Raw genomic sequence first — 22,684 nt, 5'->3', positions numbered from 1 at the left:
TGTACCCCAGTGTTACACAGTGACAGATCCGTCCCCACCAGTACTGTACCCTAGTGTTACACAGTGACAGACCCGTCCCCACCAGTACTGTACCCCAGTGTTGCACAGCGACAGACCCGTCTCCACCAGTACTGTACCCCAGTGTTACACAGTGACAGATCCGTCCCCACCAGTACAGTATCCCAGTGTTACACAGCGACAGACCCGTCCCCACCAGTACTGTACCCCAGTGTTACACAGCGACAGACCAGTCCCCACCAGTACACTATCCCAGTGTTACACAGTGACAGACCCGTCCCCACCAGTACTGTATCCCAGTGTTACACAGTGACAAATCCGTCACCACCAATACAGTATCCCAGTGTTGCACAGCGACAGACCCGTCCCCACCAGGACACTATCCCAGTGTTACACAGTGACAGACCCGTCCCCACCAGTACTGTACCCCAGTGTTGCACAGCGACAGACCCGTCCCCACCAGTACAGTATCCCAGTGTTGCACAGCGACAGACCCGTCCCCACCAGTACACTATCCCAGTGTTACACAGTGACAGACCCGTCCCCACCAGTACTGTACCCCAGTGTTACACAGCGACAGACCCGTCTCCACCAGTACTGTACCCCAGTGTTGTACAGTGACAGACCCATCCCCACCAGTACTGTACCCCAGTGTTATGCAGTGACAGACCCGTCCCCACCAATACTGTCCCCCAGTGTTACACAGTGACAGATCTATTTACCCAGTACTGTACCCCAGTGTTATAAAGTGACAGACCCGTCCCCACCAGTACTGTACCCCAGTGTTATACGGTGACAGTCCCGTCCCCGCCAGTACTGTACCCTAGTGTTACACAGTGACAGACCCGTCCCCACCAGTACTGTACCCTAGTGTTACACAGTGACAGACCCGTCCCCACCAGTACTGTACCCTAGTGTTACACAGTGACAGACCCGTCCCCACCAGTACTGTACCCCAGTGTTGCACAGCGACAGACCCGTCTCCACCAGTACTGTATCACAGTGTTACACAGTGACAGACCCGTCCCCACCAGTACTGTACCTCAGTGTTGCACAGCGACAGACCGGTCCCCACCAGTACAGTACCCCAGTGTTACACAGCAACAGACTCGTCCCCACCAGTACTGTACCCCAGTGTTGCACAGCGACAGACTCGTCCCCACCAGTACAGTATCCCAGTATTACACAGCGACAGACTCGTCCCCACCAGCACTGTACCCCAGTGTTGCACAGCGACAGACACGTCCCCACCAGTACAGTATCCCAGTGTTACACAGCGACAGACACGTCCCCACCAGTACAGTATCCCAGTGTTACACAGCGACAGACCCGTCCTCACCAATACTGTACCCCAGTGTTACTCAGCGACAGACTAGTCTCCACCAGGACAGTATCCCAGTGTTACACAGTGACAGACCCGTCCCCACCAGGACTGTACCCCAGTGTTACACAGCGACAGACCCGTCCCCACCAGTACTGTACCCTAGTGTTATACAGTGACAGACCCATCCCCACCTGTACTGTACCCCAGTGTTACACAGCGACAGACTCGTCTCCACCAGCACAGTATCCGAGTGTTACACAGTGACAGACCCGTCCCCACCAGTACTGTACCCCAATGTTATAGTGACAGACCCATCGCCACCAGTAGTGTATCACAGTGTTACACAGTGACAGACCCGTCCCCACCAGTACTGTACCCCAATGTTATAGTGACAGACCCGTCCCCACCTGTACTGTACCCCAGTGTTACACAGTGACTGAACCGTCCCCACCATTACTGTACCCCAGTGTTACACAGTGACAGACCCGTCCCCACCAGTACTGTACCCCAATGTTATAGTGACAGACCCATCGCCACCAGTAGTGTATCACAGTGTTACACAGTGACAAATCCGTCACCACCAGTACAGTATCCCAGTGTTGCACAGCGACAGACCCGTCCCCACCAGTACACTATCCCAGTGTTACACAGTGACAGACCCGTCCCCACGAGTACTGTACCCCAGTGTTGCACAGCGACAGACCCGTCCCCACCAGTACAGTATCCCAGTGTTGCACAGCGACAGACCGGTCCCCACCAGTACACTATCCCAGTGTTACACAGTGACAGACCCGTCCCCACCAGTACTGTACCCCAGTGTTACACAGCGACAGACCCGTCTCCACCAGTACTGTACCCCAGTGTTGTACAGTGACAGACCCATTCCCACCAGTACTGTACCCCAGTGTTATACAGTGACAGACCCGTCCCCACCAGTACTGTATCCCAGTGTTATGCAGTGACAGACCCGTCCCCACCAATACTGTCCCCCAGTGTTACACAGTGACAGATCTATTCCCCCCAGTACTGTACCCCAGTGTTATAAAGTGACTGACCCGTCCCCACCAGTACTGGAGCCCAGTGTTATACGGTGACAGTCCCGTCCCCACCAGTACTGTACCCTAGTGTTACACAGTGACAGACCCGTCCCCACCAGTACTGTACCCTAGTGTTACACAGTGACAGACCCGTCCCCACCAGTAATGTACCCTAGTGTTACACAGTTACAGACCCGTCCCCACCAGTACTGTACCCCAGTGTTGCACAGCGACAGACCCGTCTCCACCAGTACTGTATCACAGTGTTACACAGTGACAGACCCGTCCCCACCAGTACTGTACCTCAGTGTTGCACAGCGACAGACCGGTCCCCACCAGTACAGTACCCCAGTGTTACACAGCAACAGACTCGTCCCCACCAGTACTGTACCCCAGTGTTGCACAGCGACAGACTCGTCCCCACCAGTACAGTATCCCAGTATTACACAGCGACAGACTCGTCCCCACCAGTACTGTACCCCAGTGTTGCACAGCGACAGACACGTCCCCACCAGTACAGTATCCCAGTGTTACACAGCGACAGACACGTCCCCACCAGTACAGTATCCCAGTGTTACACAGCGACAGACCCGTCCTCACCAATACTGTACCCCAGTGTTACTCAGCGACAGACTTGTCTCCACCAGGACAGTATCCCAGTGTTACACAGTGACAGACCCGTCCCCACCAGTACTGTACCCCAGTGTTACACAGCGACAGACCCGTCCCCACCAGTACTGTACCCCAGTGTTATACAGTGACAGACCCATCCCCACCTGTACTGTACCCCAGTGTCACACAGCGACAGACTCGTCTCCACCAGTACAGTATCCCAGTGTTACACAGTGACAGACCCGTCCCCACCAGTACTGTACCCCAATGTTATATTGACAGACCCATCGCCACCAGTAGTGTACCCCAGTGTTACACAGCGACAGACTCGTCTCCACCAGTACTGTACCCCAGTGTTACACAGCGACAGACCCGTCCCCACCAGTACACTATCCCAGTGTTACACAGTGACAGACCCGTCCCCACCAGTACTGTACCCCAGTGTTACACAGTGACAGACCCGTCCCCACCAGTACTGTACCCCAGTGTTACACAGTGACAGACCCGTCCCCACCAGTACTGTACCCCAATGTTATAGTGACAGACCCATCACCACCAGTACTGTATCACAGTGTTACACAGTGACAGACCCGTCCCCACCAGTACTGTACCCCAGTGTTAAACAGTGACAGACCCATCCCCACCAGTACTGTATCCCAGTGTTATGCAGTGACAGACCCGTCCCCACCAATACTGTCCCCCAGTGTTACACAGTGACAGATCTATTCCCCCCAGTTCTGTACCCCAGTGTTATGCAATGACAGACCCGTCCCCACCAGTACTGTACCCTAGTGTTACACAGTGACAGACCCGTCCCCACCAGTACTGTACCCTAGTGTTACACAGTGACAGACCCGTCCCCGCCAGTACTGTACCCCAGTGTTGCACAGCGACAGGCCCGTCCCCACCAGTACAGTACCCCAGTGTTATACAGTGACAGACCCGTCCCCACCAGTACTGTACACTAGTGTTACACAGCGACAGACTCGTCCCCACCAGTACTGTACCCCAGTGTTGCACAGCGACAGACTCGTCCCCACCAGTACAGTATCCCAGTATTACACAGCGACAGACTCGTCCCCGCCAGTACTGTACCCCAGTGTTGCACAGCGACAGACACGTCCCCACCAGTACAGTATCCCAGTGTTACACAGCGACAGACACGTCCCCACCAGTACAGTATCCCAGTGTTACACAGCGACAGACCCGTCCCCACCAATACTGTACCCCAGTGTTACTCAGCGACAGACTCGTCTCCACCAGTACAGTATCCCAGTGTTACACAGTGACAGACCCGTCCCCACCAGTACTGTACCGCAGTGTTATACAGTGACAGACCCGTCCCCACCAGTACTGTACCCCAGTGTTATACAGTGACAGACCCATCCCCACCTGTACTGTACCCCAGTGTTGCACAGTGACAGACCCGTCCCCACCAGTACTGTACCCCAGTGTTATACAGTGACAGACCCGTCCCCACCAGTACTGTACCCCAGTGTTATACAGTGACAGACCCATCCCCACCTGTACTGTACCCCAGTGTTACACAGCGACAGACTCGTCTCCACCAGTACAGTATCCCAGTGTTACACAGTGACAGACCCGTCCCCACCAGTGCTGTACCCCAATGTTACACAGTGACAGACCCATCCCCACCAGTACTGTACCCCAATGTTATAGTGACAGACCCATCGCCACCAGTACTGTATCACAGTGTTACACAGTAACAGACCCGTCCCCACCAGTACTGTACCCCAATGTTATAGTGACAGACCCGTCCCCACCTGTACTGTACCCCAGTGTTACACAGTGACAGACCTGTCCCCACCAGTACTGTACCCCAGTGTTATACAGTGACAGACCCGTCGCCACCAGTACTGTATGCCAGTGTTATACAGTGACAGACCCGTCCCCACCAGTACTGTACCCCAGTGTTATATAGTGACAGACCCGTCCCCACCAGTACTGTGCCCCAGAGTTATACAGTGACAGACCTGTCCCCACCAGTACTGTATCCCAGGGTTACACAGTGGCAGATCCGTCCCCACCAGTACTGTACCCCATTGTTATACAGTGACAGACCCGTCCCCACCAGTACTGTACCCCAGTGTAATACAGTGACAGACCCGTTCCCACCAGTACTGTACCCCAGTGTTGGACAGTGACAGACCCGTCCCCACCAGTACTGTACCCCAATGTTATAGTGACAGACCCGTCCCCACCAGTACTGTACCCCAGTGTAATACAGTGACAGACCCGTCCCCACCAGTACTGTACCCCTGTGTTACACAGTGACAGACCCGTCCCCACCAGTACTGTACCCCAATGTTATAGTGACAGACCCGTCCCCACCAGTACTGTACCCCAGTGTAATACAGTGACAGACCCGTCCCCACCAGTACTGTACCCCAGTGTTGGACAGTGACAGGCCCGTCCCCACCAGTACTGTACCCCAGTGTTACACAGCGACAGACCCGTCCCCACCAGTACTGTACCCCAGTGTTGCACAGCGACAGACCCGTCCCCACCAGTACAGTATCCCAGTGTTACACAGCGACAGACACGTCCCCACCAGTACTGTATCCCCGTGTTATACAGTGACAGACCCGTCCCCACCAGTACTGTACCCCAGTGTTACACAGTGACAGATCCTTCCCCACCAGTACTGTACCCCAGTGTTACACAGTGACAGACCCGTCCCCACCAGTACAGTATCCCAGTGTTACTCAGCGACAGACCCGTCCCCACCAGTACTGTACCCCAGTGTTACACAGCGACAGACCCTTCCCCACCAGTACTGTATCCCAGTGTTATAAAGTGACAGACCCATCCCCACCAGTACTGTACCCCAGTGTTGCACAGCGACAGACCCGTCCCCACCAGTACTGTATCCCAGTGTTATGCAGTGACAGACCCGTCCCCAGCATTACTGTCCCTCAATGTTATTGTCACAGACCCGTCGCAACCAGTACTGTACCCCAGTGTAATAGTCACAGACCCGTCCCCACCTGTACTGTACCAGAGTGTTATACAGTGACAGACCCGTCCCCACCATTACTGTACCCCAGTGTTATACAGTGACTGACCCGTCCCCACCATTACTGTCTACCAGTGTTATACAGTGACAGACCCGTCCCCACCAGTACTGTATCCCAGTGTTACACAGCGACAGACCCGTCCCCACCAGTACTGTACCTCAGTGTTACACAGTGACAGACCCATCCCCACCAGTACTGTACCCCAATGTTATAGTGACAGACCCGTCCCCACCAGTACTGTACCCCAGTGTTACACAGCGAAAGACTCGTCCCCACCAGGACAGTATCCCAGTGTTACTCAGCAACAGACCCGTCCCCACCAGTACTGTACCTCAGTGTTACACAGTGACAGACCCATCCCCACCAGCACTGTACCCCAATGTTATAGTGACAGACCCGTCCCCACCAGTACTGTACCCCAGTGTTACTCAGCGACAGACCCGTCCCCACCAGTACAGTATCCCAGTGTTATACAGTGACAGACCTGTCCCCACCAGTACTGTACCCCAGTGTTACACAGCGACAGACCCCTCCCCACCAGTCCAGTATCCCAGTGTTATACAGTGACAGACCCGTCCCCACCAGTACTGCACCCCAGTGTTGCACAGCGACAGACCCTTCCCCACCAGTACTGTATCCCAGTGTTATAAAGTGACAGACCCGTCCCCACCAGTACTGTACCCCAGTGTTGCACAGCGACAGACCCGTCCTCACCAGTACTGTGCCCCAGTGTTGCACAGCGACAGACCCGTCCCCACCAGCACTGTACCCCAGTGTTGCACAGCGACAGACCCGTCCCCACCAGTACTGTATCCCAGTGTTATGCAGTGACAGACCCGTCCCCAGCATTACTGTCCCTCAATGTTATTGTCACAGACCCGTCGCCACCAGTACTGTGCCCCAGTGTTATAGTCACAGACCCGTCCCCACCTGTACTGTACCAGAGTGTTATACAGTGACAGACCCGTCCCCACCATTACTGTACCCCAGTGTTATACAGTGACTGACCCGTCCCCACCATTACTGTCTACCAGTGTTATAGTCACAGACCTGTCCCCATCTGTACTGTACCAGAGTGTTATACAGTGACAGACCCGTCCCCACCAGTACTGTATCCCAGTGTTACACAGCAACAGACCCGTCCCCACCAGTACTGTACCTCAGTGTTACACAGTGACAGACCCATCCCCACCAGTACTGTACCCCAATGTTATAGTGACAGACCCGTCCCCACCAGTACTGTACCCCAGTGTTACACAGTGACAGATCCGTCCCCACCAGTACTGTACCCCAGTGTTACACAGTGACAGATCCGTCCCCACCAGTACTGTACCCTAGTGTTACACAGTGACAGACCCGTCCCCACCAGTACTGTACCCCAGTGTTGCACAGCGACAGACCCGTCTCCACCAGTACTGTACCTCAGTGTTACACAGTGACAGACCCATCCCCACCAGTACTGTACCCCAATGTTATAATGACAGACCCGTCCCCACCAGTACTGTACCCCAGTGTTACACAGTGACAGATCCGTCCCCACCAGTGCTGTACCCCAGTGTTACACAGTGACAGATCCGTCCCCACCAGTACTGTACCCTAGTGTTACACAGTGACAGACCCGTCCCCACCAGTACTGTACCCCAGTGTTGCACAGCGACAGACCCGTCTCCACGAGTACTGTACCCCAGTGTTACACAGTGACAGATCCGTCCCCACCAGTACAGTATCCCAGTGTTACACAGCGACAGACCCGTCCCCACCAGTACTGTACCCCAGTGTTGCACAGCGACAGACCCGTCCCCACCAGTACACTATCCCAGTGTTACACAGTGACAGACCCGTCCCCACCAGTACTGTACCCCAGTGTTGCACAGCGACAGACCCGTCCCCACCAGTACAGTATCCCAGTGTTGCACAGCGACAGACCCGTCCCCACCAGTACACTATCCCAGTGTTACACAGTGACAGACCCGTCCCCACCAGTACTGTACCCCAGTGTTACACAGCGACAGACCCGTCTCCACCAGTACTGTACCCCAGTGTTGTACAGTGACAGACCCATCCCCACCAGTACTGTACCCCAGTGTTATGCAGTGACAGACCCGTCCCTACCAATACTGTCCCCCAGTGTTACACAGTGACAGATCTATTTACCCAGTACTGTACCCCAGTGTTATAAAGTGACAGACCCGTCCCCACCAGTACTGTACCCCAGTGTTATACGGTGACAGTCCCGTCCCCGCCAGTACTGTACCCTAGTGTTACACAGTGACAGACCCGTCCCCACCAGTACTGTACCCTAGTGTTACACAGTGACAGACCCGTCCCCACCAGTACTGTACCCTAGTGTTACACAGTGACAGACCCGTCCCCACCAGTACTGTACCCCAGTGTTGCACAGCGACAGACCCGTCTCCACCAGTACTGTATCACAGTGTTACACAGTGACAGACCCGTCCCCACCAGTACTGTACCTCAGTGTTGCACAGCGACAGACCGGTCCCCACCAGTACAGTACCCCAGTGTTACACAGCAACAGACTCGTCCCCACCAGTACTGTACCCCAGTGTTGCACAGCGACAGACTCGTCCCCACCAGTACAGTATCCCAGTATTACACAGCGACAGACTCGTCCCCACCAGCACTGTACCCCAGTGTTGCACAGCGACAGACACGTCCCCACCAGTACAGTATCCCAGTGTTACACAGCGACAGACACGTCCCCACCAGTACAGTATCCCAGTGTTACACAGCGACAGACCCGTCCTCACCAATACTGTACCCCAGTGTTACTCAGCGACAGACTAGTCTCCACCAGGACAGTATCCCAGTGTTACACAGTGACAGACCCGTCCCCACCAGTACTGTACCCCAGTGTTACACAGCGACAGACCCGTCCCCACCAGTACTGTACCCCAGTGTTATACAGTGACAGACCCATCCCCACCTGTACTGTACCCCAGTGTTACACAGCGACAGACTCGTCTCCACCAGTACAGTATCCGAGTGTTACACAGTGACAGACCCGTCCCCACCAGTACTGTACCCCAATGTTATAGTGACAGACCCATCGCCACCAGTAGTGTATCACAGTGTTACACAGTGACAGACCCGTCCCCACCAGTACTGTACCCCAATGTTATAGTGACAGACCCGTCCCCACCTGTACTGTACCCCAGTGTTACACAGTGACTGAACCGTCCCCGCCATTACTGTACCCCAGTGTTACACAGTGACAGACCCGTCCCCACCAGTACTGTACCCCAATGTTATAGTGACAGACCCATCGCCACCAGTAGTGTATCACAGTGTTACACAGTGACAAATCCGTCACCACCAGTACAGTATCCCAGTGTTGCACAGCGACAGACCCGTCCCCACCAGTACACTATCCCAGTGTTACACAGTGACAGACCCGTCCCCACCAGTACTGTACCCCAGTGTTGCACAGCGACAGACCCGTCCCCACCAGTACAGTATCCCAGTGTTGCACAGCGACAGACCCGTCCCCACCAGTACACTATCCCAGTGTTACACAGTGACAGACCCGTCCCCACCAGTACTGTATCCCAGTGTTACACAGCGACAGACCCGTCTCCACCAGTACTGTACCCCAGTGTTGTACAGTGACAGACCCATCCCCACCAGTACTGTACCCCAGTGTTATACAGTGACAGACCCGTCCCCACCAGTACTGTATCCCAGTGTTATGCAGTGACAGACCCGTCCCCACCAATACTGTCCCCCAGTGTTACACAGTGACAGATCTATTCCCCCCAGTACTGTACCCCAGTGTTATAAAGTGACTGACCCGTCCCCACCAGTACTGGAGCCCAGTGTTATACGGTGACAGTCCCGTCCCCACCAGTACTGTACCCTAGTGTTACACAGTGACAGACCCGTCCCCACCAGTACTGTACCCTAGTGTTACACAGTGACAGACCCGTCCCCACCAGTACTGTACCCTAGTGTTACACAGTTACAGACCCGTCCCCACCAGTACTGTACCCCAGTGTTGCACAGCGACAGACCCGTCTCCACCAGTACTGTATCACAGTGTTACACAGTGACAGACCCGTCCCCACCAGTACTGTACCTCAGTGTTGCACAGCGACAGACCGGTCCCCACCAGTACAGTACCCCAGTGTTACACAGCAACAGACTCGTCCCCACCAGTACTGTACCCCAGTGTTGCACAGCGACAGACTCGTCCCCACCAGTACAGTATCCCAATATTACACAGCGACAGACTCGTCCCCACCAGTACTGTACCCCAGTGTTGCACAGCGACAGACACGTCCCCACCAGTACAGTATACCAGTGTTACACAGCGACAGACACGTCCCCACCAGTACAGTATCCCAGTGTTACATTGCGACAGACCCGTCCTCACCAATACTGTACCCCAGTGTTACTCAGCGACAGACTTGTCTCCACCAGGACAGTATCCCAGTGTTACACAGTGACAGACCCGTCCCCACCAGTACTGTACCCCAGTGTTACACAGCGACAGACCCGTCCCCACCAGTACTGTACCCCAGTGTTATACAGTGACAGACCCATCCCCACCTGTACTGTACCCCAGTGTTACACAGCGACAGACTCGTCTCCACCAGTACAGTATCCCAGTGTTACACAGTGACAGACCGGTCCCCACCAGTACTGTACCCCAATGTTATATTGACAGACCCATCGCCACCAGTAGTGTATCACAGTGTTACACAGTGACAGACCCGTCCCCACCAGTACTGTACCCCAATGTTATAGTGACAGACCCGTCCCCACCTGTACTGTACCCCAGTGTTACACAGTGACTGAACCGTCCCCACCATTACTGTACCCCAGTGTTACACAGTGACAGACCCGTCCCCACCAGTACTGTATCCCAGTGTTACACAGTGACAAATCCGTCACCACCAGTACAGTATCCCAGTGTTGCACAGCGACAGACCCGTCCCCACCAGTACAGTATCCCAGTGTTGCACAGCGACAGACCCGTCCCCACCAGTACACTATCCCAGTGTTACACAGCGACAGACTCGTCTCCACCAGTACAGTATCCCAGTGTTACACAGCGACAGACCCGTCTCCACCAGTACTGTACCCCAGTGTTGTACAGTGACAGACCCATCCCCACCAGTACTGTACCCCAGTGTTATACAGTGACAGACCCATCCCCACCAGTACTGTATCCCAGTGTTATGTAGTGACAGACCCGTCCCCACCAATACTGTCCCCCAGTGTTACACAGTGACAGATCTATTCCCCCCAGTACAGTACCCCAGTGTTATAAAGTGAGAGACCCGTCCCCACCAGTACTGTACCCCAGTGTTATACGGTGACAGTCCCGTCCCCACGAGTACTGTACCCTAGTGTTACACAGTGACAGACCCGTCCCCACCAGTACTGTACCCTAGTGTTACACAGTGACAGACCCGTCCCCACCAGTACTGTACCCCAGTGTTGCACAGCGACAGACTCGTCCCCACCAGTACAGTATCCCAGTGTTACACAGCGACAGACTCGTCCCCACCAGTACTGGACCCCAGTGTTGCACAGCGACAGACCCGTCCCCACCAGTACAGTATCCCAGTTTTACACAGTGACAGACCCGTCCCCACCAGTACTGTACCCCAGTGTTACTCAGCGACAGACCCGTCTCCACCAGTACTGTACCCCAGTGTTATACAGTGACAGACCCGTCCCCACCAGTACTGTACCCCAGTGTTATACAGTGACAGTCCCATCCCCACCTGTACTGTACCCCAGTGTTACACAGCGACAGACTCGTCCCCACCAGTACAGTATCCCAGTATTACACAGCGACAGACTCGTCCCCACCAGTACTGTACCCCAGTGTTGCACAGCGACAGACACGTCCCCACCAGTACAGTATCCCAGTGTTACACAGCGACAGACACGTCCCCACCAGTACAGTATCCCAGTGTTACACAGCGACAGACCCGTCCCCACCAGTACAGTATCCCAGTTTTACACAGTGACAGACCCGTCCCCACCAGTACTGTACCCCAGTGTTACTCAGCGACAGACCCGTCTCCACCAGTACTGTACCCCAGTGTTATACAGTGACAGACCCGTCCCCACCAGTACTGCACCCCAGTGTTGCACAGCGACAGACCCTTCCCCACCAGTACTGTATCCCAGTGTTATAAAGTGACAGACCCGTCCCCACCAGTACTGTACCCCAGTGTTGCACAGCGACAGACCGTCCCCACCAGTACTGTATCCCAGTGTTATGCAGTGACAGACCCGTCCCCAGCATTACTGTCCCTCAATGTTATTGTCACAGACACGTCGCCACCAGTACTGTACCCCAGTGTTATAGTCACAGACCCGTCCCCACCTGTACTGTACCAGAGTGTTATACAGTGACAGACACGTCCCCACCATTACTGTACCCCAGTGTTATACAGTGACTGACCCGTCCCCACCATTACTGTACCCCAGTGTTATAGTCACAGACCTGTCCCCACCTGTACTGTACCAGAGTGTTATACAGTGACAGACCCGTCCCCACCAGTACTGTTTCCCAGTGTTACACAGCGACAGACCCGTCCCCACCAGTACTGTACCCCAGTGTTACACAGCGACAGACCTGTCCCCACCTGTACTGTACCCCAGTGTTGTACAGTGACAGACCCGTCCCCACCAGTACTGTACCCCAGTATTTTACAGTGACTGAGCATTCGAAAACACCTCACTGGTAGTGAGTAATTTCTGGAGTGTAACATGGGAAGCGCGGCAGCCAATATATGCACAGCAAGATTCCATGTGACTGTGAATAGGTCGTATTTTAATGATGTTGATTGAGGTTAAAACATAAACCCCGTCACCGGGTGCAGAGCCTCGAACTCTCCTTTCCGTCGTGTTGCCAATACTGATTAATAACTGCTCGAATTGCTCAACTGATTATTAATAATGGGAGCGTCGGTCCGAGGAGAAGTGACCGTTCCTGATTGTTCCCTCTTGTCTCTAGGTGTCCCCGAGGAAGAGAAACAGTTCCTGGTGCCTCCGTCCTTTAAGTTTGCTCGCAGCCTGTCTGTCCCGAGCGCTGATGACATCCCCCCGCCCCCCACCACCGCCCCCCCCGACCCCCCCTTCAGCCTGCCCCAGCCCCGCTCGGGGCCCCCTCCCCCTCCCCTGGCCGCCGCCGCCCCCTCCTCTGCCCGCTCGACCTTCAACCCCGGCGGCACTGGCGATGCCAAGATCTACGCCAGCCTGCGGCACGACCTGCCGGAGCCGCCGGTCAAGGGGGATGCCAAGGAGCCGCGCCAGAAGCGGGAGAAGATCGTGGTGTACCGGCAGGACTCGGACCAGCTGGCGGACGAGCGGGCCCGGCTCACGGCCGGCGGCTCCTCCTCCTCGTCCGCCGCCTCGCAGCCCAACGCCAGGGGCAGGCGGGGCCCCGCCGCCGAGAACCGCTACGGCAACCCCACCGCCCGGGTTGTCAACACGGCCATGTACGTGCCGGCCAAGCCCGTGCGGAGGAAGGGGCTCCTGGTTAAGCAGTCAAAGGTGGAGGATGAGCTCCAGCAGCAGCAGCAACAGCAACAAGACAAGACGTGCTCCATCCCCATTCCAACCATCATCATCAAGGCCCCGTCCACCAGCAGTAGCGGTCGCAGTAGCCAGGGCAGCAGCATGGAGGCCGAGGCGGTGACGGAGCCACTGCAGGCCCGGGAGAGCCTGGACTTCACCAGCCAGTTCGGAGCGGCCATCGTCGGGGCCGCCCGCCGCGATCGCGAGCGCTACATGGAGGCCCGCCGCAAGTCAGCCATCTTCCTCTCGACGGACGTGGCGGAGGAAGAGCCCGAGAGCCCGTCGCGCCTCACGCACTCCAAGTCCATCGATGAGGGCATGTTCAACAACGCCGAGACCTTCATGAACATCATGGTGTCCGCCGGCCGCGGGGCGCCCCTGAGCTACGCCGGGGACCGCGGCTACGTCTATGAAACCAAGCACGGCAAGCAGCCAGGGCCGGCCTCCAGCGCCTTCAACTCGCTGTCTTCCACCTTCGGCCAGCGCGGTGGCATCGCCGGCACCTTTATCCACCCACTGACCGGCAAGGTGTTGGACCCCGAATCACCACTGGCACTCGCCCTGGCTGCCCGCGAGCGCTCGCTGAAGGAGCAGCCAAGAAGTGACGCCTCCGGTGCTGGGAAGGGACCGGCAGAGGCGACCAGCGGTACCACCGGGCCAAAGCCGCGGGGGGCGGCGGGGGCAGGAGCCTTGACCGGCCAGAGGAAGGAGGCTGGTGATGCCAGAGCCAGTGGCCGTCCGCCCCTCAGGCCACAGAAGACGGAGGAGCTGAACGCCCAGAGCCAGGAGGCGACCCGGAACTGGCCGCCGGGGGCGGAGGGCGAGGGGCAGGCGGAGCTCCGGGTGCGTTTTGTGGAGAACTCCCACCCGCCGAGCCAGGACGGGCCACCGGCCACAGCCCCTCCCCCCCCACGCCCCGCGCCCCCAGGCCCCGAGGCCCTGCCCCTGACCATCCTCCCCCCGCCCGCCCCTTCCATCGACGCGGAGGAAGAGTTTGTCTTCAGTGACCCCCTGCCCCCTCCGCTGGAGTTCTCCAACAGCTTCGACAGCTCCGAGGTGCCCCCTCCCCCGCCGCCCCCGCCCCCCCCGCCCCCGCCCCCTCCCCCGCTGCCCCCTCCCCCGCCCCCTCCGCCCTCCGTCCCCGAGCCGGGCAGCCTGCCCACCATGGACTCCACGGGCTCGAGCCTGACCTCGTACGACAGCGAGGTGGCCAACCTGACCCAGGCTCCCAAGGAGAACCACCTCAACTGCGCAGCCGAGGGGGCGGCGGGCGGCGGGGGCAGCCGCGCCCCCTCGGCTGAGACCCTGCTGGACAACGTGGGCGACTCAGGCATCGAGGAGGTGGACAGCCGGAGCGGAAGCGAGCACCACCTGGAGACCACCAGCAGCGTCTCCACCTTCTCCAGCCTCTCGGGCTTGTCCTCCGAGGGCAACGAGCTCCTGGACACCTACATCGCCTACCTGGACGGGCACGTCTTCGGCCCTGACAAGCCCCCCTTCCCCTCCCGGGTGAGGTCCCGGCCTATGATGGGGAGAGGGCCGGGCCCCCTGAGGGACCCCGCCGCGCCTCCCCCTGCCCCCAACCCCCCCTTCCTGCCCCCCCAGCCCCCCGGTGAGCCCGCCAAGCCACAGGAGCGCCAACCGCCCGCTGCCTCGATCTGGGGGGACTCGCCGCTTGCCCAAGGGCCCAACATGGCATCCATGAAGGCCAGCATCATCAGCGAGCTGAGCTCTAAATTACAACAGATGAGTGGCACATCCTGGAACCGATCGAGCGACACCACCGGGCCCCCGACAGCCTCCAAGCCTGTGATTCCACGGCACAGGTAATACCATCGGTGCAGGAGGAGACCCCCCCTCCCGGCCCCTCGAGTCTGTTTGCACCGTTCGGTCAGATTATGAACGATCCACTTGCCAACTTCATCCACACCCAGTTCCGAACGTCCAGATTAAGAGCTGGTGTCAGCCAGTCGGCAAGATCCTGGCTGACCCTTACCCCTTAACGACCCTTGCCCAACATAAAAGACCTTCGATCTCTGATTCCAAACTATTAATTGCTTTAAGAACCATTGTTTTTTGTAGGAGTCTGACATTTCTGCCACCTCTGGTTGTTGGCATACAGAACGTGACTAGTGCTGGGAAAAAAGAGGTGCAGTCGAAGTTTTTCAACTTGCACTCATCAGGACAGTTTAGCAAACCTCGAGGAGAACAACATGAGGAGAGGGTGCTGATTGGTTGGCGCGTTCTTCGCAAAGCCTCAGCCATACCGAGGCAACGCGCCAACCACGCGGTGTAAATTGTTGCCCCCTTTGATGGTATCTGTCTGGATGAGTCCCAAGCCAACAAACTTCGATCACCTGTCTCTTTTCTTTCAGCAATGCCCCCACCACCCTTTGCCAGATCAATTATTTCTCCGCTGTAGCTCTCCCTGAATGTCCTAGCTCAGATTTTTACGCGTTGTCACCTTGTCCAAAACATGCCCTCACTGCCTCCCCACCACCTCCAAATCTCCAACCCGCCCCAAATACCTTCTATCTACTCTCGCCCTTCCTTTCAAAAATCCCAACAAGATCACCCCTTAGCTTTCCATATTCCTGGGAATACAGTACGGGCCTAGTTTATCCTTTGAGGTTTCCTGACGCACCAATTTTTCTGAGGCTGAATTTGCTTCTCAGGGCCGACTATCCAGAAATTTACACTTAAATCCAGTTATATTCCAGCTGCAGCTTTATAACATCTTTCGCAAAACCTCCACCATTTTATATTCTTTTAAATAAACCAGTGAGGGTTAAACAAATGCCCTTCCCCTCTTTAAAGGGGGCACTTGAACATTATCGCAACTTGATCAGAAGGTTTAAAAGAGAACTATGAGATTGAAATGACATATCTGGATGTCGGAGGTGAATTCCATCGGGCGTGCAAGGCCTCGCGTGTACCGCCCGACTCAGCGGGGCCCCCTCTCTGTGGAGGAGGGGATGGCATCCAGGCCTCAGCTGGCCCCTTGACCACCCCGCTGCCTGGAGCTGCTCATGGCCACCTTGACCAGGCCCGGGGAGCAGGGTGGTGAGGAGGATCTCTGATCCACTTGCCTCCCTCCCGCACGAGGTGGCCAGAGACCAGGAGGGTGGGGGCTGAAGTGCAACTCAAACCGGTGGAGCCCCTGCGCCACCCCCTCAAAGTGTGGAACAGAGGCCGCCGCAGCATCACACGTCCTTCATCGGCGTGGAACCCTCGAGGCTACAGAAGATACAGGCCGCCTGCAGCTCCCTCTACTGGCACAACCTCTTGTTGCACCTGGCTGTCGCATACAGCATCCGCCACGCCCAATCCCCGATGGAGAGTGAGAGGGTGACCATGCAGGATGAGCCCTGCAGTGGGGGGGCCTCCTCCACCATTGAATAATCCTCCCGGGTAGTTCCTCTCCTGCGCCACCTTCCCACATGTGGCAGAACCAGCAGATGGCGCATTGGAATTCATAGAATCATAGAATTTACAGTGCCGAAGGAGGCCATTCGGCCCATCGAGTCTGCACCAGCCCTTGGAAACTTAAGGCAACAACCTCCACCCTATCCCCGTAGCCCCACCTAACCTTTTTGGACACTAAGGGGCAAATTTATCATGGCCACTCCACCTAACCTGAACATCTTTGGACTGTGGGAAGAAACCGGAGCACCCGGAGGAAACCCACGCACACACGGGGAGAACGTGCAGACTCCGCACAGAATTATCATTCATCTGAGCAGCCATCCAACTGGGGTAGAAGTAAGCCACCCTCAGGGACTGCATGCCCATATCCCTCTGCCCTCTGGCCTCCGTCCGACTCACTTCTCCACTTGACCTTGCATTATCGGCAAATCCGGATAATTCCCACTCTCTTCCCTCACCCGTCATCAATGTGGTTTGTAAATAACTGGGGTGCAAGTACCAATGCTTGCGTTGCCTAGCTAACTACTGGCTGGTTCAGCTCACTTGGCTGGGCAACTGGTTCGTGATGCGGAGCGAGGCCAGCGGAGTGGATTCAACTCCCCTACCGGGATGAGGTTATTCATGAAGGCCCTGCCTTTTCCCCTTCGCCTGAGGTGTGGGGACCCTCAGGTTAAATCACCACCAGTCAGCTCTGCCCCTCAAAGAGGAAAACAGCCTACTGTAGCGACTTTACTTCCATTACTGCCCACCAGCCCAAATTGTCTCGTTCATTCCTACTCCTTGTTTTCACTCTGCTAACCAGTCCTCAATCAGAGGATAGTGAGCCTTTGGAATTCTCTATAACAGTGGCCCGTGGATACTCAATCATTGAATATCGTCGAGATCGATGGGTTTTTGTACATTAATTAACATGGGGGCGGTGCAGGAAGGTGGGGGGGCATGTGGAGCAGTGGGTTAGTGGCCCTGCCTTTGAGCCTGGAGCTCCCGGTTCGAGTCCCACCCCAGGACTTGATGGTCAAGGAAGGTGCGTTCGTAACGCGGCCAAAACAGGTTCAGTGTCCTTTAGCTGAAAAATCCTTCCAACGCGCCAATGGCGGGCGGCAAGAGCAGGAGAGACTCCTGGTCAGCCAGATGATGGGAAGAAAATCCTCGACCGTCACAATCCATAGCTCCAGACTCCCAACACGACTGGAAAAGTGTACCTTGCCACAGCAACTGGAGCCCCTGTACCACAACCACCCACACAGGCCGATGGGGTTGGGGTAGATAATTAGCCTTGATCTCATTGAATGGCGGAGTGTGGGCTCGAAGGGCCGAATGGCCCACTGCTGTCCCTTGTCCCTTCGATCCACCCGCAAATTCTTCACCAACCATCGGACCACGGATTGGCCATTCCACCCTTTGAGCCAATCAGAGAGATCATGGCTGATCTGTATCGTAGCTCCACCCACCCGCCTTGCCATTACCCTTCTCTACCCTTTGCTCGCTAGGAAAACTAATCATGTGCCATGGGTCAAATCCCCAGAGATTCAAATATTTTACTGCAAAATACTAATTGCTGAACCGTCTACCCAATTCGAATCAATTGGCATCAATGCCTTCCATCTCTCAATGATCCCACACAGTAGACCACTCTCTCACTCAGTGTTTCTGAAGGTTATTTACTGCCCCCCCCCCCCCCACCTTCAAATATTGGCCCTGCAGAGAGCTGGTGCGCTGGTCCACCCCCCACCAGGCCAAAGGTTTGGCAGTGCATTGCAGACGGGGCTGCCATGGTGCCCTGATGTTGGGGCGAGCGGATGTTTAAATGTGTGGGGCATCGATCAAGCGGGCTGCTTGGTCCTGGGTGAAGTCAGATTTCAGCTTCTTCCTGCTCCAGGTTAGCTTTCCCCTGTTGGTGGAAGGTTTGGTAGAAGGAGGCCAGCCGGCCCATCCAACCTCTGCTGGCTCTCCTCCGCATAATCCTGCAACCTCCTCCTCTTCGGCTAGTGTCCCGTGAAATTGCTCCGAGGAGCAATTGAAAGTGAGGTTAATGGCTGGGGACAATTAGGCCAGAGTGTGCAGGCAGACGTAATCCAGTTTCTCATTCCAAGTTGGGGAACTTGGGGGCTTCCAGTGGCGGGCGTGGTGACGTAGCGGTATTGTCACGGGACCAGTAATCCTGAGTAACGCTCTGGGGACCCGGGTTGAAACCCCTCCACAGCAGACGGTGAAATTTGAATCTAATAAGAATCTGGAATGAAAAGTGTGGTTCGCTAATGTCCCCTTCAGGGAACGATATCTGCCGTCCTTACCCGGTCTGGCCTACGTGTGACTCCAGACCCACAGTAATGTGGTTGAGTCTCAATTGCCCCTCTCTGAAATGGCCCAGCAAGCCAGTCAGTTCAATCTCCATGAATAATTTCTTTTAAAGTTAAACATGTTCATAGGGGCTAAGGGTGGATGGCACTTAAATTCCTTGTGTCCTCCTTCTCCTAAGCGCGTTGACTCCCTGATTTGCACAACAGTAGCAGTCCTTGGGGCAGCACGGTAGCCTTGTGGATAGCACAATTGCTTCACTGCGCCAGGGTCCCAGGTTCGATTCCGGCTTGGGTCACTGTCAGAGCGGAGTCTGCACTTTCTCCCCATGTCTGCGTGGGTTTCCTCCGGGTGCTCCGGTTTCCTCCCACAGTCCAAAGATGTGCAGGTTAGGTAGATTGGCCGCGCTAAATTGCCCTTAGTGTTGGGTGGGGTTACTGGGGTATGGGGATAGGGTGGAGGTGTTGGCCTTGGGTAGGGTGCTCTTTCCAGGAGCTGGTGTGGACGCGATGGGCCGAATGGCCTCCTTCTGCACTGTAAATTCGATGATTCTATGATAATCTTATGTACGACCTGCAGCTCTACTCATAGATGGAGCTATGTCCAGCCGTCCATGTCTACACCCATAGGACCAACGGCCTTGACTTACCAACGAGCACACGAATTAGGACTTACCTCTCGGCCCCTTGGGTCTGCTCTGCCATTCAGTAACACCATTGCTGACCTGATTTTGGCCGACCCCTGGTAGCCTTATACCACCCCCCCCCCCCCCTCCCGCCCCCCGCCCCTTTTGGCTTGGCTGTGGTGCGTAGGGGCCACAGGGCAGAGGTCGCAAAAGGCTCAGGTCAATTTTTCTTTTTGCTCACCTTGGGGGCTTGGGGACGCCGTTGGTGAAGCCAACACCTGTTGTCCATCCCTAATTGCCCTTGAACTCAACTCAACTTACTCGGCCCATTTCGGAGGCGGGGCAGTTAAGAATCAGCCTCCCCGAACAGGCTCCGGAATGCGGCGACTAGGGGCTTTTCCTTGAAGCCTACTTGTGACAATAAGCGATTATTGTTATTATATATTCATACAATAATCGATGAGAGTTTCATAACGATCATCACTGAGATACACCTTTTATAGCGTAGTGGTTATATCACTGGACTACTAACCCAGGGGCCCAGGGTTCAGATTCCACCACGGCAGCTGGTGGAATTTAAATTCAGTTAATAAAATCTGGAATCTTAATACTAATAATCATGAAATCATCATCGATTGTGGTAAAGGTCCATCTGGGTCACTAATGTCCCTTTAGGGAAGGAAATCTGCCGTCCTTACCCGGTCTGGCCTACACGTGACTCCAGGCCCACAGCAAATGCTCATAATCTTGGAAGGACCCGGTGAGCCATTCGGTCGTCAAGGGGGTGACTCAACGCCACCTTCTCGAGGGACGAGGAGTAACTGTTGGCCTTGGCAGGAATGCCCATACCTGGTGGAGTCATGACTGCGCAGAATGGCCATTCCTGTCACCTGGTCCGTGCTGTCGCTCGGTACAGATATCCCAACCAGAACCGTTTCCCCGTAGCCCTGTATTTCCTTCAGGAGCCCATCCAATTTCCCGTTGAAGTCATTGGCCGTTTCCGCTTCCGTCACCCTTGTGGGCAGCGGGCCGCAGGCTGTAACCACGCGCTGGTGGTTAATTAATCTGGCGAATGAGTAGAAGTGATAAAGGTTTGGGCTGGGAGCAATGCCACGGGAGCACGGCTAACGGCTTTCCCTTTCCTCCTCTTTCCTGCAGGATCGCTGATGATTCTGTGTTGGGAGCCTCGGTGCAGAAGCCACCGCCTGGCAGTACATTCCAAAACTGGCCTAAAACCCCCCAGCACAGCCCAAAGCCCCCCAAGACTGTGGAGTTTGACATTAAACCCGCCATGAGGAGGGCGCCCAGCCCCTCCACGCCCCACGCTGCCGAGCACAGGGCCAACCAGGGCACCCCCCGGCCCTCCTCGCTGCCCATCCTGCCCTCGGCCGGCGCCGCCCACTCCGCGCTCCCAGCCGGCTACGACGTGCACAGCGCCCCCACCTCGGCGGGCAACAGCTACGCCAGCTTCCCGGCGGCCGGCCGGGCCCACTCGCCCACCACCAGCTTCCAGTCGCCCCCGCCCATGCCCCCCGACAAGCCCTTCGCTGCCAAGCCGCTGGCCTTCTGGACCAAGTTCGACGTGGCGGACTGGCTGGAGTACCTGCACCTGGGCGAGCACAAGGAGCACTTCCTGGAGAACGAGATCGACGGCAGCCACCTGCCCTCGCTACAGAAGGAGGACTACGTGGACCTGGGCGTGACGCGGGTGGGCCATCGGATGAACATCGAGCGCGCCTTGAAACGGCTGCTCGAGAGGTGATCCCAGAGATTCGGGGCTGCCACCAATAGTCCCCCACCTTCACCCCTACCCCCACACTTCCCTCCGCATTCCCTCCACCCGTTACCGCCCACTCCCCACCATCGAATCTCCCCATTAGAAACCAAGTCAAGGAGGCAGCAAGGATGGCGATCGTACAAAGCTGACCCTACACAGTCGTCCCGGCAAAGATTCCCCAAGCACCAATCAGCAAGACGGAATTCTGACAAGACACAAGCCTCCACTGTTGCCGTTGTATGGACAGATTGTTTCATTGGGGGGGGGTTGTGGGGGGGAGGGACTGAGGTTTCTTCCGCTCCATCTTTAACATTACGTCTCTTCATCTCTGGCGTTGCTTTCTTTTCATTTCTGTTTTTTATGTTTCCTGCGCAGTGTGAATTATATCGACTGTTGCCTCTTCTGGCGGCTCAAACCATTTATGTTTTGTCCCCCCCCCCCCCCCCCCCCCACCCACCCCACCCCGGCGACACTTTCCTGGACTGGCCGTCCATCCACTTTATTGAGGTGATCGCAGAATTCGCCCCTTCGCGCCAGGAGGAAAGTTGCACTCTCCCGTGGATACATCGGGAACGCACACCGGGACGGGAGGAGGCCGTCCGATCTCTCTCACCTATTCACCGTTCAGTGAAATCGTGGTTGAACTGCGGGCGGACTTCCACAGACTCGCCATTGCCCAATATCCCATACTCTCATCGATCAACAAAGACCCTTCCAATCCCAGATTTACAGTTATCCATGGCCACCTGCAGAAGAGAATCCCGACTGTGTGTCGAGAAAGGTCTGGCTCAAACATTTCGGCTATCCCCCCACCCTGGCCACCCCCTCTGGCCCAGTCCCAAACTCCCCAACAAGCAGTTTCCCGCTCTCGCTAATCTCCATTTCTGCAATATTGTGAAAACTTTCGTCAAATTGCCCCTTAACTTTCAACATTTCAACTTTCATAACCTGCCCTCGCAACAACTTATT

At 56.1% G+C, this 22,684-nt stretch overlaps 1 protein-coding gene across 1 annotated transcript in view; it reads left to right on the top strand.

The window, feature by feature from the left end:
• Positions 1 to 22,163, top strand: part of LOC140404136 (SH3 and multiple ankyrin repeat domains protein 1-like) — a 297,425-nt gene extending 275,262 nt beyond the window's left edge. The window contains 2 exon segments of the mRNA XM_072492552.1: positions 13,027 to 15,415; positions 21,097 to 22,163. Of these exon segments, the coding sequence (XP_072348653.1) occupies positions 13,027 to 15,415; positions 21,097 to 21,700 (2,993 nt within the window). The 3' untranslated portion in view covers positions 21,701 to 22,163.
• The last annotated feature ends 521 nt before the right edge of the window (positions 22,164 to 22,684 follow it).

The sequence above is a fragment of the Scyliorhinus torazame genome, chromosome 29 (genome assembly GCF_047496885.1).
Source record: "Scyliorhinus torazame isolate Kashiwa2021f chromosome 29, sScyTor2.1, whole genome shotgun sequence".
Classification (NCBI taxonomy): Eukaryota; Metazoa; Chordata; class Chondrichthyes; order Carcharhiniformes; family Scyliorhinidae; genus Scyliorhinus; species Scyliorhinus torazame.
This window is presented reverse-complemented; position numbering and strand designations above follow the sequence as displayed.